This window comes from Larimichthys crocea, chromosome XIV (assembly GCF_000972845.2).
Source record: "Larimichthys crocea isolate SSNF chromosome XIV, L_crocea_2.0, whole genome shotgun sequence".
NCBI lineage: Eukaryota > Metazoa > Chordata > Actinopteri > Sciaenidae > Larimichthys > Larimichthys crocea.
Window position 1 is genome coordinate 10888447 of NC_040024.1, and position 16754 is coordinate 10905200.

At 43.1% G+C, this 16754-nt stretch overlaps 1 protein-coding gene across 1 annotated transcript in view; it reads left to right on the forward strand.

Moving 5' to 3' along the window:
* exoc6b (exocyst complex component 6B) overlaps window positions 1-16754 on the forward strand; it is a 110746-nt gene that overhangs the window by 22172 nt on the left and 71820 nt on the right. The window contains exons 7-8 of the mRNA XM_027287710.1: window positions 10181-10372; window positions 12106-12174. Coding sequence (XP_027143511.1) covers window positions 10181-10372; window positions 12106-12174 — 261 coding nt within the window. The remainder of the gene's footprint in view (window positions 1-10180; window positions 10373-12105; window positions 12175-16754) is intronic.

Sequence of the window (16754 nt, forward strand, 5' to 3'; positions counted from 1 at the left end):
ACACAAAGTACAGCTGAGACTGATGGGAATGTCATCATTTTGTAGGTATTCGGTCATAAAACAAATACATTTTGACTTGATGAGAGCACGACACGAAAAGTCAGAGGATCACCAGAGTTATTAGAATCCATCCTGAGAGGGGAAATTTACTCGCGTTCCAAGTTTTAATGGCAATCCGTCAAATGGTTTGTTGAGATATTTCTGTCAGGACCAAAAGCGGTGGACTGAACGACCCTACCATCTCTGGAGCAACGCCCATATGTGCCAACTTTGAGACCTCAAAAATCGTGACGATTTCAAAACCAAAGCGGGAGGAGAAATGTTGTTTCCTGCATTCTGCTGACTTTCAAAGAATGAAAATAACACGACAATTAAGTAGTACACTGCAACACCATTTTTCTGCTTGTCAGCCTGTGATGACGGTTCACAGTCGTCTTTCTTTGAGAAGAGTTGAATCTGGGGCAACTCGACTTCAAATTTTACTTTTAATTCGCAGCAGAAATACAAAACAACTGTTCTCTTTGGCTTAAACTAATATTCACTAGTCTTTATTGTACTTAGCCCATGTTTTTCAGCAGTTATACATGCTGAATAGTGCCAGAAAAAGGTTATGATAACCAAAAGTGGAAAAAAATCTGTGAAATGTTGTCGTAAACCGAGAGAAGTAACTGAAAACCGGATCTGTGAAATGTTGTCGTAAACCGAGAGAAGTAACTGAAAACCGGACAACAAAAACGTGATTCTTCGGGGGAAAAAATCTGTACTTATTGTGGCAAAAAAAAAAAAAAAATCCTCTCCACCCCCTTTCGTTAAAACACTTAGGACTTGAGCTACGAGCTGCTAAAAGCTGACAATGTTCCCGAGCTGAGAATTTCCCAGGGAAGAAGTCGTCTCGTCTCGACTCTCAGCCTGTTCCACAGCTGTGATGGTGTACCACAGTCGCAGCACTATTGGCGCAGATAGCAATCAGTACAGATTACTTCTGCGGTCTGAAGGCAGACAATCACAGAGTCTGCCTTTTTATCCTCAGCTTTCGGCATCCACACAGTAGTTCATCTTTCAAATAATGAATGTGTGTGTGTACCTGCTGCTAACATCAGTGCACACACTGTGTGTGTGTGTGTGTGTGTATTTGCTGATAAGGACTGCACAGTGTTATAGGCTCTTATACCACAATTGTTTTTTGTTCTCCATCATGTCATTCTCTCTCTGTCCGTTAATCAGAAGCAGCCTCTGTGTGTGTGTGTGTGTGTGTGTGTGTGTGTGTCTTGCTCTGTGGTTCCACTGCCAGTAAACAAGCGTGTAGGCGCTGCAGGAGACGCCGTGGCTTGTCAATGAACATGAACTCACTCACTCACACACACACTTGAGAAAGAGACCCCGCTTTTCAGCACTTACCTAATTGTTTTTCTGTTTTCCAAGGCCATGGAAGTCATATATGAGTGCGTCTGTTTGTGTGTTTTGTGTTCTCTTGTGGTATCCATAGCTCAAAGTGAGGCCTCTTGTTTATTTGTGTGCCTTCCATTATTTGGGGAATGTTGTTCCATGGGATTGCAGGATGACGGGGTGGGATGGGAATGAGGACGGAGTAGTTGACGACAGACAGATGAGCGGATGGAGACTGAGAAAAGTGACTGCACGGTCTGTTGTGTAGTACAAACTCAAAGAAAACACAATGTGAAGTGTCTTAGTAAGGTGTTGGGTCAGAGCAGCTTCAAAGCACCTTGGCATTGATTCGACAAGTCTTTTACTCTACTTGAGGGATGAGCACCATTCTTCCCAAAGATGTTGGTAGAGAGCTAGGTCTTCGGTGGGATTGAATGGTGACTGAAGGCCATACTGTAGCATATGATTCACATAGTTCTGATACTCATAAAACCATTCAGCAACCCCTCATACTATGGATGAAAGCATCGTCATTGTCATCCTGGAAGGGGTCAAGTGGATTTCCCACGGCAGAAGGCAGGTTTCCGACCAAACCTGGTGTTGCAGCTAGAACGCAGTTTTTCATTCATTTGAGTGAGGATAGTGTGTTTTGGCTGTGGCAGTGCCGCAAAAAAACAGCAGTGACCAACAGTGGTGAACTTCTGGAGAAACGCAACTTGACGTTACGCGGCGGCAGCCAGTCAGTTGATCAGATGGGTCAAATCCCCCCACCGTCAGCATGAAATGTCACTGAAACTGAGCTGGCTCTAGGTAGTCGCCTTTGGAATGATGGCTCTGTGCACTGCAGTCCTACTAAAATATCCTTTCTAGGGCTGTTGATTATCTCTCGTGCTTGGAAGGAGAGGAGAAGGATGTTGGCCTAACAAGCAATTAGAAAAATAATGATTTTGGGACAATCTATAGTCGAAGCATCCACAGATTGTGACAGTGAGAGAAGGCTGTCCTTATAACTCATAACCAATGGTCCAACCAGTTCAAGTGTCTCATTCTTGACGGATGTAATTTGTTGTGTCACATATTTACTACTGACAGGAAAGTTATGCTGCACAACTCAAGTAATCAGATATGAATGGATATCAGTTATCTCAGGTAACAGCTTTTGTAGCACATGTTGGCATTAGTCAGTGGTTTACAGCTCAAACCATTGACCACTTAAAAAAAAAGCAACAAGCAACAATCTTGTGAAGTCTAATGACTTTTGTCCTCTAGATGTCGCTAGAGGATCATTTCTCACTCTTAATCCAAAACATTGCTGTTGCTGGTTGACCAGTGATAAAGGTCCTCTTGCAGGCAGCAAACTCACCCACTCTTTTCAGCCAGAGAAACATAACTAGTGCAGATGCTTCCCTACAGGACAGGAGTGGGTCACTGAAGGGTTTGTATGAAGAGTATGAAGATGACGTGCCTACCAGATCACATCCCAGTTGAACACCTGGGGAGGTGTTGAAGTATTTTGATGGTGGGGTTCAATCAAAATACCTTTGTCGAGTAAATTTGAAGAACCTATGACAAAGTGCAGTGAAGATTTTCTGGTGGCCAACATCTTAACAAGGGTTAGGGTTAGGATAACCCCTTTAGTTGGTCATTCCTTTAATCTGTTGCTCATCTATAGGTTAAAACATTTGTTTACACTCCAAACAAGGGTGTAATGGTGATCAGAATGAAACTATGACGACAAAAATAAGTCAAGCACAGTCCCCACAAATCACTCCACATCCACACACTCTGAACCCTTCAGTGACCCTGAGGTGGGGGGTCCTTGGACCACAGTTTATGAACCACTGACATAGAAAATCCACTTGCATTCACTGAAGAAGCTAACCGCTAACTCCTCTAACCACTAATTACAAGGGAGATTATGGAAACCCCAGTGGTCCAGCAGACCTGATACTGATACTGGGATTATGTTGTTGTATCATATGTTTGGCTCACAGCGCTCACACTCAATCAGAGGCCTCCTAAGTGTGTGTGCATGGACTTATTCGGACAAGCAAATTAGGAGCTCCTCTTCTTTCCTTCCTTTCCATTGTCCCTCCTTCACCCCTTTTTTCTTATCCTGCTTAGTTTTTCCTGTCTCTCCATCTCTTTCTCTCAGACAGTGTGTCTCTCTGGTGTGCTCTGTTCCAAATTAGCTCTAACTCTCTCTGTACCCGGCCGTCGTTACAGCTCCCTCGACCAAGGATGTGAAAATAAATAGATTTGGGGAAAGAGGAGGGGATGGAGGGAGGAGACGGAGGAGAGCACAGGGCTTACAATGGAACTATTGTCTGTTGCCACATGCCCATGGAAGAAGAGGAGGAGTAGGAGGAAGAAGAGAGGGATGAGAGAGGAAGAAGGCAAAGAGGGGGAGAAAGGAGGTTGGAGAGTGGGGAGAGAAGGAAAGAGGAAGAGATAAGGGAAGATGAGGCCAACGGCGAAAAAGGAGGTGTACGGGGAAGAGGAGGAACATGATGGATGTAGAGGAAGGAGAGAGAGAAAGGGATAGATGGCGAGGTATCAGTGGATGAAAGAGATGATGAGAATAAAGGAAGAAGGAGAAGATAGAGAAGATTGATGTAGTAAGGACGTCACTGCGAAGAGGTGGACTAGGGAAAGGAAAAGAAGATGAGACTGATGAGAGAAAGGGCGTGAGTGGAGAAGGTTGGGAAGTGGTAAACCCCGGAAGATGGAGAAGACGAAAAAGACAGAAAGTGAGGGCATGAGGACAACAAGGATATAAGGCAGTGTTTAGACCGAGTTTAGCAACATCTGATGGCTCCAAGTTCTCTTATTTGAAAATTAGCTGCTTTTCTTGGTATCTTTTGAGGTTTCGACCTTTAATTGGACAAACTAAGACCTTTTTAAAGACGTCACTTTGGGCTTTCCTCTTGGCGATTCTTAGATTAGCCGGCAGGAAGAAGAGGCAGGACTACCAACATGGGCCACCACCATGGCGCCATCAAAACGCCTTTTCAGAAACCAATGACATGACGCATATGCTTGTCCCTTAGTTTTACTGTCGGTGGCAACTCTTTGAAGGGATAAAACAATTTGTTGATGTGATTGTGAAATCCATCCTCTTGGTGTTGTAAACCTTTGCGTCTACCAAGGGTTTTAACTCACAATTGTATGACCCAAACTGGTTTTCCTGGATCATATTTCATTGCGTCATGGTGCCCAAAGCAAGAATGAGAGGATAGAAGTCAAGAGACAAGATACAGAAGAATTTTAAACAAATAAAAGGAAGGAGTAGAGTCTTCTTCAACCAGAATTGTCTCCAAATGTCTTTGTCATTCTTTTATAACTCTCCCCTGTCATTTGTCATTTCCCTCTCTCTCTCTTACTGTCACATCACATTTCCCTCTCTCCCTCAAGATGTCCGTCCCCGTCTTTCTCTCTCCTCCGCTGTTTCCATCTCCTCATCTTTCCATCTACTTTCCCTCCCTCCCTCCTTCCCTCCCTCCTTTCTTCTCCTGCTCCTCTTTTTCTTTTATTCACTTTCAGCAAAGGACGAGTTCAGAGCTTCTGCTGTGTATTCGGTAGTTTTACACACACACAGACACACACACACACACACACACACACACACATACTAATGGGAAACAGATTGTTGGGCCTGTGAAGTGGAAGAAGATTGATTACCTGTATCTAGTTACTGAACACACACATGCGTGCGCGTGCAGCGGGGGTGGCGTAGGGCACGCGCTGGGTCGGTGTATTGAACCATCACAGGGAAAACCGAAAATAGACTGTTATGGGTCATTGTGTCAGTCACTCTGTGTGTGTGTGTTGTCCGCTGAATACTGTTCCACCGTTCACTGCCATCGAGCACCATTATTTCTGGTTCGAAGGCTGCCTGCCAAAAAGTGATCTATAGTAGGGATGTCCCCGTCAGGTTTTTGCCCCCAATCTGGATCCGAGTCATTTAATACGGAGTATTTTTCTATTCAGAGTGCCAAATTGATATTTCTATTTTACTACATAGTGCAGCTGTGCCGTGTGCTTTGAGTACACCTCAGATTGTTTTTCAGTACTTGATACAGAAACACTATACTTTTGCTTTGGCAGAGTTTCTCCAAATCTCTTTTTAAATGTACCAAAACAAGCCAAACTTGTCAAACAATCATATCAATCAGTGTTTAACATCAAGTTAACGCAAAGCATCTGCACAAGACTGACTGGATAAAATACTAGTCTAAAACGTTCTTGGTTTGCCAGATATCTTGAGCAAGAATGTTTCAACTAAGACTAAAAATCTGACCAAGCATTCATCACCAACTTGACGCTGCTTGGCAGTTTTCAAAACTCAAAAAGGACTTCAGAGCTTCCATACCCAGTCTTATCAACGAGCAGTGCAGACAGTGGCCTGTCAAACTGTCTTCACGCCCCAAATAACTCCCAAACCTGAAAGACAGACAGAATTTGCTTTCCTTTAGACTTTTTCACCTTGATTTTTTTGCATGGGTACAAAAAACAAGAGATAACATGTTAATTAGTGAGCTGATTTTGTCTACTTTGCCCCTGTTTCCAGTCTTTAAGCTAAGCCAAGATAACTGGCTGCAGCTTCACATTTAATGGACAGATATAAGAGTGGTGTCAATCTTTTGACCTAACTCCTTGAAGAAAATACAATCTGCTCTCAACTTCTTTTGCCACTGGTAATATTTACAGGCATGGTCCACCTTCCTCCACGTGCATCGCTCGCTGTTGCACATGAAACAGATGGTTGCTGCACCAGAAACAACATTTTTTGTCAGCCATGGAACCCAGAATAAACAGAGACAAAGTCACTTTCAAATAACTAATATCACTACTACTCAACAACAACACCATTTAACATTCAACAGTCAAAACTCCGCACCTGGTGTCTCACTAAATGCCTAATGTGCATTGGCAGATCCATGTTCCAAACTGCCTGACAAAGATAAAAATCATATAATTCAGTGCGGTTTGGCACGTATCATCCTCTTGGATACATAATATGCAACACAAATTGTACCTTGGTTTGTTCAAATCTTGTCATTAACTACATTTTTCTGCTTTTTTTTTCAGTTGGTGGCAAGTTGTTTTGGAAAACAACTTGACTGCCGGCAGCGATTACTTTTGTGCAGTTTAGCCAAGTAAGAGTTCCTTAAAAGAACTGCAGTCTACATTGTTATTACATACTACAAACCTCCGTTTCCTCTTCAGAGAATGGCGTGGACGCCTGTTTCTCACAAATCGTTGCAACTTTCCCACAATAAGCAGACCGTTTAAACCACTTGTCAACAAGAAGATCACTGCAACTTTGCTCTTTCACTTGTAATTTTTGTCAATTTCCACGCTCAGCCCGCAAATACACACAGAAGACTGCAAATCGCCTTGAAGTTTGTCAGCGAAGCCATGCAGCACATATTTATCTCGGGGCTGCCTTGCGGTGTTGCCACAGTGTAATATCAGAACATTTTACAAATATTTAGAGTCATTTTGCACTAAATGGATTATATTGTGGCTCTCTGATTCTGGTCCTCGTCCCCAGCAGTTTGTTCTTACTTCCTCTTGGGCAATTCACATCCTTGTGCCTCCTTTATTGCCATCATCTTTTCACCTTCTCTCACCCCTTCTCACCACCTTTCCCATAGTCTTTTCTCCTTCTCTCTCTTTTCGTTATTGTCCCATATATGATTCTGTCCACTCCTTTTTTTTCCCACGTTTTCCTCCTCCACTCTCCTAGTTTTCCTTTTGGGATTGTGCGCAAGAGATGACGCACATTCCCGCACTTGTGCTTCAAGTGCCACACCAAATGCAACCCCTAAAGAGAAACGCGACAAAAGGCTAGGGTTAAAAAGGTCTCTATTTACAACAGAACATGAATGGTAGTGTGAGTGTGTGTATACAGCATACCAGTAACTGCCTCAGGACAGACATACACCTGTTGAAGAATGCTAAAGAGTCAAATTCGACTGACGTAGGTGCTGACGTCCGAATCTGCAGCACCGCATACTGCAGGAAAGATGCTTTTCTATGTCATTCATTACCTCACTCATGTCTGTCTTTCATGGGCTCTTGTCTTTTGAGGTCTAGTTATGTTCATTTGCATGTGGAAAGAAAGAAAGAAAGAAAGAAAACCATTTGACTATTTAGAAAGGAATACCATGCATAGATAAAAGTGTCGCTGACAAAACAAGACTCTTCATTATGTGTCCGTGCCTTTTCTTTTTTCTTTTCTGTCTTTTTTGTATGAAGTTCCTCATAGGTTATTCTGTGGTAGTGTTGTAACTCCGATTCCAAAAAGGCTTGGACGCTGTATCAAATGTAAATAAACACAAAATGCAATGATTTGCAAACCTTTTTCGGCAATGAATACAGTACAAATGCAATATATTAAGTGTTTGAACTGATGAACTTTATTGTTTTATCGCTCATTCTGAATTTGATGTCTGCAATATGTCCCAAAAAAGTTGGGACAAAAGACTAGGAAATGTCGTGGAATGCACAAGAAACACCTTTGACCCCTCAGGTGGCACTAAAGGGTATTACTACATGTGCTCAGGAACACTTTGTCGGTAAACACAGTTTGTCTCTGCATCTTTAAATGCAAGTTAAGACCATGCAAAGCGAAAGCCAGATATTTAAAAAAAATGCAGAACCATGTGTGACTTCTCTCGGCCTGAGCTCATCTGAGACAGACTGACTGAAAGTATGAAAGTGTGCTGTGGTTTGATGAGTCCAAATTTTAAATTGTTTTTGGAAATCATGGACCTCACGTCATTCCGGCTAAAGAGGAAAAAGATGATCTAGATTAGTAGCAGCCCAAAGTATGATATAGGGGTGTGTACCCATGGCATGGGAACCTTACACATCTCTGGAGGCACCATTAATACTGAAAGGTACATACTTGTTTTGGAGGTATTGTACCTCATTGAGCAAGACTTGCTGAGAGTATTTTTAGAGATTGTTTTGTCACCTATTCTTCTTTCCTCAAAAGAGATTTTCTGTGTTCATACTGGTTTCTAGGCAGAGGAATGAAGCTTTCCACCGATTTAGTTTGTTTTGCTTGTGTCTTATTGTGTTATATGACTCATTAGTCTCTTATGTGTGTGTGTGCGAGTGCATGTGTGTGGGCATTAGATCAAAGATGGCATTGTATTCCCCCAACATCACTGATATTGTGTTCTTCCGGGTATGTGCATATCCACCCTTCTATGAACACCAGTTTTTCTCATTACCGTTGTCATTAGAGGTACAAATCAAGGCGCTTGAGGTCTCTGACGTATTTATTGACGTCCTTATCGACAGATTTGAGTGCACAAGGTAGACTACGTGCTGGCGCCGGCGAGTTGAGGAAGCCGCAGCATTCACTTAAGTTTTCAAAAGGGCCTAAGGCGGATCTGGGCGTGGATGGAAAGATGCACTCAGTTTTTAGATCTGAAAGGGTTTTCCCCCCATAACAAGGTTTTCCCACAGAAATATTTTGGTGGCCAAGTTGAGGTCTGATGAACAAACCCAAGAAATCGCCATATTCATATTCAGATATTAGTGGTTGTGTCAAAAAAAAAAAAGACTGCAAAATCAAAACATGGTATTGATAACAATAGAGAATAATCGTTTGCGACAAAAGAGTTCGGAGGTAGGGTTAGCCATCTCTATGTTTTTTATTTTGTGTTGGATACCAAAGCTTCCTGTTTGATTCTTTTTATTTTTAGTATTCCTGGTCCAACACGGCCGCAGAGGGAGCTGTGTGCATCATTTCCCCACAATACTTGGTTTTCCCCAGATAGTTACATAGACAGGACATAGTTTACATCAGGTATTACATTGCACATTGCATTGTTCTGTGGATAACCTTTCCATTTGGACTCCATTTCCATTTCCTTCTGTCTTTGCCCCACCCAGTTTTATGTCTGGTTATTTCAGGAGAAGGATAGGATCACTGCTACTTTACCCAAATCTGTGATGTATGTAGACATGCTGCGTCTTTATCACTAATATTAACTCAACGCTGTGTAGGCGTATCTTTTTCAGGTACTTAAATATACATAAACGTTACCAACACACCTACATATTTAAATGAAATCATTTCAACTACCAAAACCACAGATCAAATGTAAGCTTTCCCTGTCTTGACTTTCAAGCACTGAGCACTAATGATATGCTCTTTGTTTTGGGTTTCATTGACTCTTCATCCTTCCTGTTCTTCCCTTCCTGTCTTGCTGTTTTCCCTCTGGTGTATTCTTAGGTGCTTTGGTAAATCGCTTTTATAGGTCCATGGGTATTTTCATGGGAGTGGCAGGTTTTACTTAAAGGTCTCAAACAGTGACCTCATTACACCGTCCGCAATTTCTAAGCTTTTCCTCAAGCAGTCTTAAAAATTGGAATTGGTTAAATGTTAATTATTGTCACCCCCCTTTTTTTTTGTTTTTTTTTTGCTCGTGTATTTTTTTATTTCTCTCCATCTCCCACTATAAAGTGTTACTATAACCCAGAATGGAGTTTGATTGCAGATGGCGTATCATTGTTATCAGTAAACATCTGGTTTTGGTGTCAGGCCTTCAAAATCAAAGCGACTCCACTGCTCTGAAGTTGCGCCAAAAGCTAAATGCAACAAGTTCCCCTTCCTCTTTTGTGGCTTTTGAAAAGTGTTCTGGGAAATGTAGGAAAAAACTGAAGTAGAAGCAAACAAAGCATCTTAAGGGAGAGAAGGTACCACCCAATAAAAATCAGTTCCAGTGGTCGAATTTGACCTTTATGGTTTTCTAAATGTGTTGTTCTTCAGGCCCAGCTGCAGCGCTCATTGGACAGCTCCGTCTCCACGCAGCCCAGGGCCCTGTTGGGCCGACGCAGCAGAAAGGACGCAATGGCGGCGACATTGGCGGGCACAGACAGCGGCGGACAGGGTGGCAGTCCGGTGTCAGAACAGGACTCTGGCATCTTGGATGTGGAGGATGAAGAGGAGGAGGAGGAGGAAGTGAGAAAACAACAACCACACACACAAACATATGACAGTTATTGACGCTGCAGGTGATGTTAGTAGACAATAAAAGGAAGGGACGGGATATCATGACCATCTAATCCAAGTTGGTCCATACAATTCGTCTCTGATTGGTTGTTGCCCTAATCGTACAACCGTAATCAAATCAGTCATTGCTTTCTGTTTATTGTTTCTCAGTTTTGACTTTTTCTTTCATGTCTTCTTATGTCCATGTGTCCCTTCCACTATACATCAACGATTCATCTAGAAAATAATAGACAGATTAATCATGAATGAAAATATACAGACCCAGCTGCCTTGCTTTGGTTATGTAGAACTGTGTTGCAGCTCATTCATTTGTATTACAAATGTTGGCCTCAAACTGCCGTTTAATTATGATACTATATCATGTTCTTGTGGAGTTTTCTGCAGGCTTTTCCAGCCCAGGAAGTTCAGGTTGAAAGTTTTTATTTGTTTCACTGCAAACATTTGATATTGCTGCTTGATTTTAGGCCACAATTACACCGATTTAAAGAACAGTAGGTTAAGTTCATCGATAATATGTTTACAGACAGTTCAAAAGATGAACTCGTAGAATTTCTGTCATGACTAAACAATGGCCACAAAGCATTTCGACACTGAACTCTTCAAGTCATCCCTCGCGGGGATCAAAGTCCTTTTTTGCAGCCCTTGTTGTTTCACACTCAAGGAAAGCAAAGTACAATGAAGTTGAAGAGAATAGAGCTGAACTTGTCACCCCCGTGCTACCATTCTGTTTTAAGGTCCCTGTCGTCCCCTTGGCTTATTTACGTCCTGTAAACTTGACTCAACCCTCTTCTCGGGAAGACCTTGGCTTGAACAAAGGCCTGACCCCACGGTCGCCAGGGTTACGACCACGTTGGCGCCGATGGTTGGCATCGTCGCAGCCGTCGTCTCCTCACGCCATCCCTGCCCCTGCTATGTCTTTCCCTTTCCTCCCCTTCCCTTCATTTACTATCGTCCCCCTGTGTGTCCGTATCCTCTTTGTCTTTGCGGCCTTTGTCCTTCTTTTCTTGACCTTTTCTTTGGCCAACTCTTCTCACACCTTTTCTCCTTACGTTTCATTATCATTCCTTTTAAACTTTAAACTTGCATGTACCTGCCTATATCCCTCTTTGTCTCTCTTCCTCTTTTCTGTCTTCATCCCACCTCTGTCTTTAAGTGGTCAGACTCTTTGTTTGTCCGCGTTTGTTTCAGAACTCTGTGTGCGCGGTTACATCAAAGCTGGCATTGTGCTGCTCCTCCAATGATTTTTACAGAAAGCAAACTTTCCAGAGGGCAAGAGGGCACATGGTTTTTTGCTTTTGTGTGTCTGTGTGTTAAAATGGGTAAATTGCCACTGTGTTGTCCTCCGGAAGACAGAGGATGTGGTTAGAGAGGAAGGAATGGAATGTGGGATGGTTAGACGGAGGGACAGATGGAAAGAAAAAGAGGTATGAACGTCTGGTGACACCGTCAGAAGACTTTCAGACAAAATAATGAAGTGCTGCAGAATGCTTTCCTCAGAGAACCTGACCTGAAAAACAATAATTGTGAAAGGCATATTTTGCCAGAACATATACAGTCGTAAAAGGAACCTAAAATGATGCAACTAACAAAGTCAGTCTTGTGTGAAGCAGCCCATCTGGTGGTGTTTTGTTCATCAGGTGAATCACATCCAGTCTCATTACACAAATTGTTTTTCTCTGTAGGTCCCGGGAGCTCATGACTTGGTGGACTTCTCTCCGGTTTATCGCTGTCTGCATATCTACACTGTGCTGGTGAGTTCATCCTTCTTATCTCCAGAACTTCACATGATGTTGTTTTATCCTCGACTTGACTTGATCCACCCGCAGTCCAGCACACGCGTGAAGTTTAGACATAATCAAGCCTTTTCCGATGGTCACGATGAGGTCAAACAACGATTCATGCCCGTTATAAGCCACTTCTAATGTCTCCGACCCCACTATGCACACAGTTGCTAACTCATAACGGTGTTTTGTGGTGTGAAGCATGATTGATGCTTGTTAATCAAGCAGACATTAGCCCAGATTCACAACTTCTGAGTCTTGTTTGACTCAATAATGAGTCATTGACATAAATCAAAACTTAGCTGACAGCTCAGTTTTTTTGTTTTTGAAGAAAGATGACCTGCATGACTGAGAACCTTTGCAGAAAGTTGCTTAATCAGCAAAATAAAGTGACCTACAGACCATCACCAGTCCACGTCTTGGGGCTTGGGGGTTGGTGGCGGGGGGATTTGCAACATTGCCTGCAATGACCTAATTAGGGGGATAGGGGAAACCACCATGGTTAAAACGTCAAAATCTGCGGCAGTTGACGGCCGTCTTGTGGAGTACAGTATGTCGTCATGTCGCCCAACCCTAAAGTAGAATTACCACCACAACCACCACCACCACCAAGTTTTATGTGCAGAGACGTATGCGATGCTGTAAGATGAGGCCTCTGACTCGAGCCTGGCTTCACTCCAACCAGGCTGCTGCAGTGTGTGTGTGTGTGTGTGTGTCTCATCTCAGTTAGAGTGAAAGCGACATGGGTGGAGGTGTTGACTGGGCTATGGCTGGGTTAGTTGCACGTTTTGGGGGGGGGTCCATGTATGTGTGTGTGTGTGTGTGCACCTTCAGGCCTGTAGAGGCTTTGACCGGGCCAACACGGCCATAGGGTCGACTTTCTGTTCAGTGTGTGTGTGTGTGTGTGTGTGTGTGTCTTGGGGGCTCTCTGGCAGGGGGACAGGAAGTGCATGAACTTTGACAGGAAGGAGAAAATGAACGGGCAAAAAGAGCGATGGAGGGAGGGAGGGAGCAAAAAAACGGAGAGAGTGAGGTTAGAGAAAGGCTAAAGGGGGCGAGATGATGGAAGCTGTGAAGGAGCGGAAGAATAAAAGAGATTGGGGAGGGTACAGGGAAGGGAGAGCAAGGTTTAATGATAGAGGAGGAAAAGAGATGAGGGAAGAGAAGAGAGGTCAGAAAAGTTTAGGTGGGGGGCGAGAACGGTAAATTTCACGGTGGCGAGGGAGGGAAGACGAGAGGGGAAAAAATAAGACAACTCTGTATTTCAGGGAGCCGTTGGTTTGGCTGTTAGCATCATGTGAGCTGTGAGGGTATGACATCTTAATGATCGGCGGGTTTTAACCCTGTGGAGCTTTTAAATCCAGTGACGTTGCAATTGGCTCCATATTTGAATAATCATCAACAAAGAAGTAAATATGTGAGACAAGTCTAAAAGAAATTAAAGACAATTTTGTGTAACAGAGTTTAGTTTTCGTATTATTTCCGTTAAGTGAGTGTTCGTTAAGGCGTTACTACAAGATTATTCATCAAACCTGTTCTTGATGCCGTTCATTGTCATTTTACAGCAATAGCCAGTTAATGTGTGTACATTTCTCTCTCTGGTATGTTTCATAGTTAGTGGCGGATTGAAATTGCTCGACGAATGCAGCACGTAATCCAGTGTCATTTTGCTCTTCGCTCTCCTGTAGTCGTATTAGAGCGATTGCTGTTGCTGCTGCTTCACATTAAAAGCATTGTACCCATAAAAACGTGTTGATTTTATTGTGAAGCAGCCACAGGAAACCAAATGTGTTTGTCTCACTAAAGATAGAACTGAACCAAATCCGTTATTAATTGTGAAAAACTGCTGCAATGGTCCTTTAAATGAATTAATAACAAGGAAAGTGTTGTGGGTGGAAGCACGGGATAGACGGAGGGATGGAATAAGAGTTTTTCCTTGCCACTGTCGCCAGGTGCTTGGTCATGGTGGTAATTGTTGGGTCTCTGTGAATAATATAAAGAAATGGATGGAAGGATGAAGAGAATAGGGATTAGGCCGAGAATGGAAGTGGTGGTGGAGTAATAAAGAGGCGAAAGTGCAGGAGGTCCAACTCAAATGAGGAACAAGTGGTAGTGATAAGAGGGAGGGAGGGGAGGGGAGGGGAGGGTAAAGGTCAGCAGAGGTGCAACGGCAGCGTTTACAGGAAGGACAGAGGAGAGAGTGAATCAGCTACAGGGCGATAAGGAGCGAAGAGGAGGAGGGAGGGAGGAAAGGAGGGAAGTCACGGGGAGGTTAAAGGGGCAAAAACAGGAAGACGAGGGTGAAAACACAACACAGAGGGAGAGAGAGAGAGAGAGGGGTAACTATAGGGTGAGGAGGAGGAGGACGAAGGAGATCGGGAAAAGGAGTGTGTGTTCTGTCTCGGGAAGGTGATGAAAGGTTTGACCTCGTCACCTCTGAGGTCAGCCACACACACACAATGCACAAGTATTTTTGGATTAAAACGTTCAAACAAGTCAGGTTTTGTTTTGTTTTTGTTTTTTGGCAAAAGGACACAAAATCCACGCACACACACACACACACACACACACACACACACACACACACACACACGTGCGGCTGAAACTGTTTTATCCATTAACGGCGTGTCGCAACAGTTTGAATGACAGGCCATTGGGCAGAGACGTGGATTTACCATTAGAAAAGAAAATGTCCAGCACAGTTTGCTGTACTGGGTCGGGGATCGACTGGAAAATAATGAACACACACACACACACACACACACGCGTGGTTTGATTGTTAAATGAGAATGACTTGTGCGCACACAGGCGCGCATGTAACGGTTTCATTTATTTTTCTAGTAAACCTGGATGTGGAATCCCATTTGCAATCAAGCTCCACCACTTTCTCCACATTTTCTCCTCCTCCTCCTCCACCTCCTCCCTTCCCTCACTCCGCCTCCACCTCTCCTTCTCTTTTCCATGTTTAAAGTCCACGATTTTCCAGCCGTAGTCGAGCCGTGTCGGGAGCTCGAACAATACTCCTTTGTTGCTCACTCGCACACACGTACCGCACGTTGAGAAATGTGGACAGAGTTGTGATCGATGTAAACACGGGCCCTGAAGAACATGCTGAGACGAGATCAGGCTGCACCAGAACAGGACAGCTGGAGGTGACAGGACAGATTTGAGACTTGGACATTTAGATATTTTTAAGCGTTTGACATCACTGTTTCGACAAAGTGGGGCAATGACTCCAAAGTCATGAAAGCTGATCATAGCTTATAAATCCATGTTGCAACATGCACTTTTATTTAACCTCTTTCTGTTGGATATGAACTTCTCTGCAAAAGAGGAATTGTTATGGGTCAAGAGGTAACGATCAAGTGGCAACCTGGTTGTTACCCACTAGCCCTGTAGTTGTGTGAGTTGCCAACGCCTTGGAAGTTTTGACCATATTGAATCGGTTTTATCTTGTTTTTCTGCTCCTTTGTGTCTTTATTTCTTGACCCTTTTCTTTCTTTCTCATGTTCTCTTTGTGCTCCGCGTTTTTCTTACTTTGTTTCTGTATTTCCCTCTCTGTATATCTCTTCACCTCCACTGCTTATGTGGCATTACGGCTGACACACACACACACACACTCGCACACATACTTGAGCCCTGTGTTTCACCTCTGTGCTCTCTCTCAGGGAGAGCGAGCACTGTGTAATGAAGGGTTCATGGCCATTCGATGCCGCTCGTTTGTTGAAAACACATTGTTCAGCTGAGGGTCAAACTGGGAATTAAAGAATTAAAGAACACAGTTCTGTCGTCTCACAACATCAAACCGAACGTGGTTCCAAAACACTATCTTGATCTCGACCAGTGAGATTTATATTTTTACCGTCCACTTTTATTGTTTTGTTTGTAACTTTGTAAAGTCTTTTCAATGGACATTGTTCAACTGAGGGTCAGATTAAAGAATTAAAGAACATGCTTCAAACAAAACTCCCCTCTAGGTCTTTATTTTTTTTATTATACTGTATTGGTGTCCTCATCATTTATTCGAATAACGATCGTTTTAGTGTAGGATGCCCAGACAGAAGCAACTTAACGTAGAATTTTCTGTTAAAGATGGATCAATAAATGCTGTAAACAAGCAGAACAAGAGCAATGTGGAAATGTGGTACAACCTCAGAACATGACATTCAAAACCCTTGTATAGATGCACATTTATGTACAGAGAAAGAGCTCATTAAAAGGGGAATCCACCAATTTAACACACAAAATTCAGCTTTATTAGACCTACTACAAAGCCTGTGAGACTAATGTATAATGACGCCCTGGAAGGACGTTCGAATTTTCTTGCACCCATCAATGTTCAAATGGTTATCAACATTTCATCGCAGTGGTCATCACCTAAACTAACCGGCCACTTCATTATGTACACGTACACATCTTAAACTCGGCTATGAATTCAAACACAATGATCAGTTTTTACTGAAGTTGTAGTTTTCAGTGGTATTAAACTTATATTGAGGTGTTTCGAATACTTTGGCCACCCTAATCAAATTCATGAGACGACCATAATA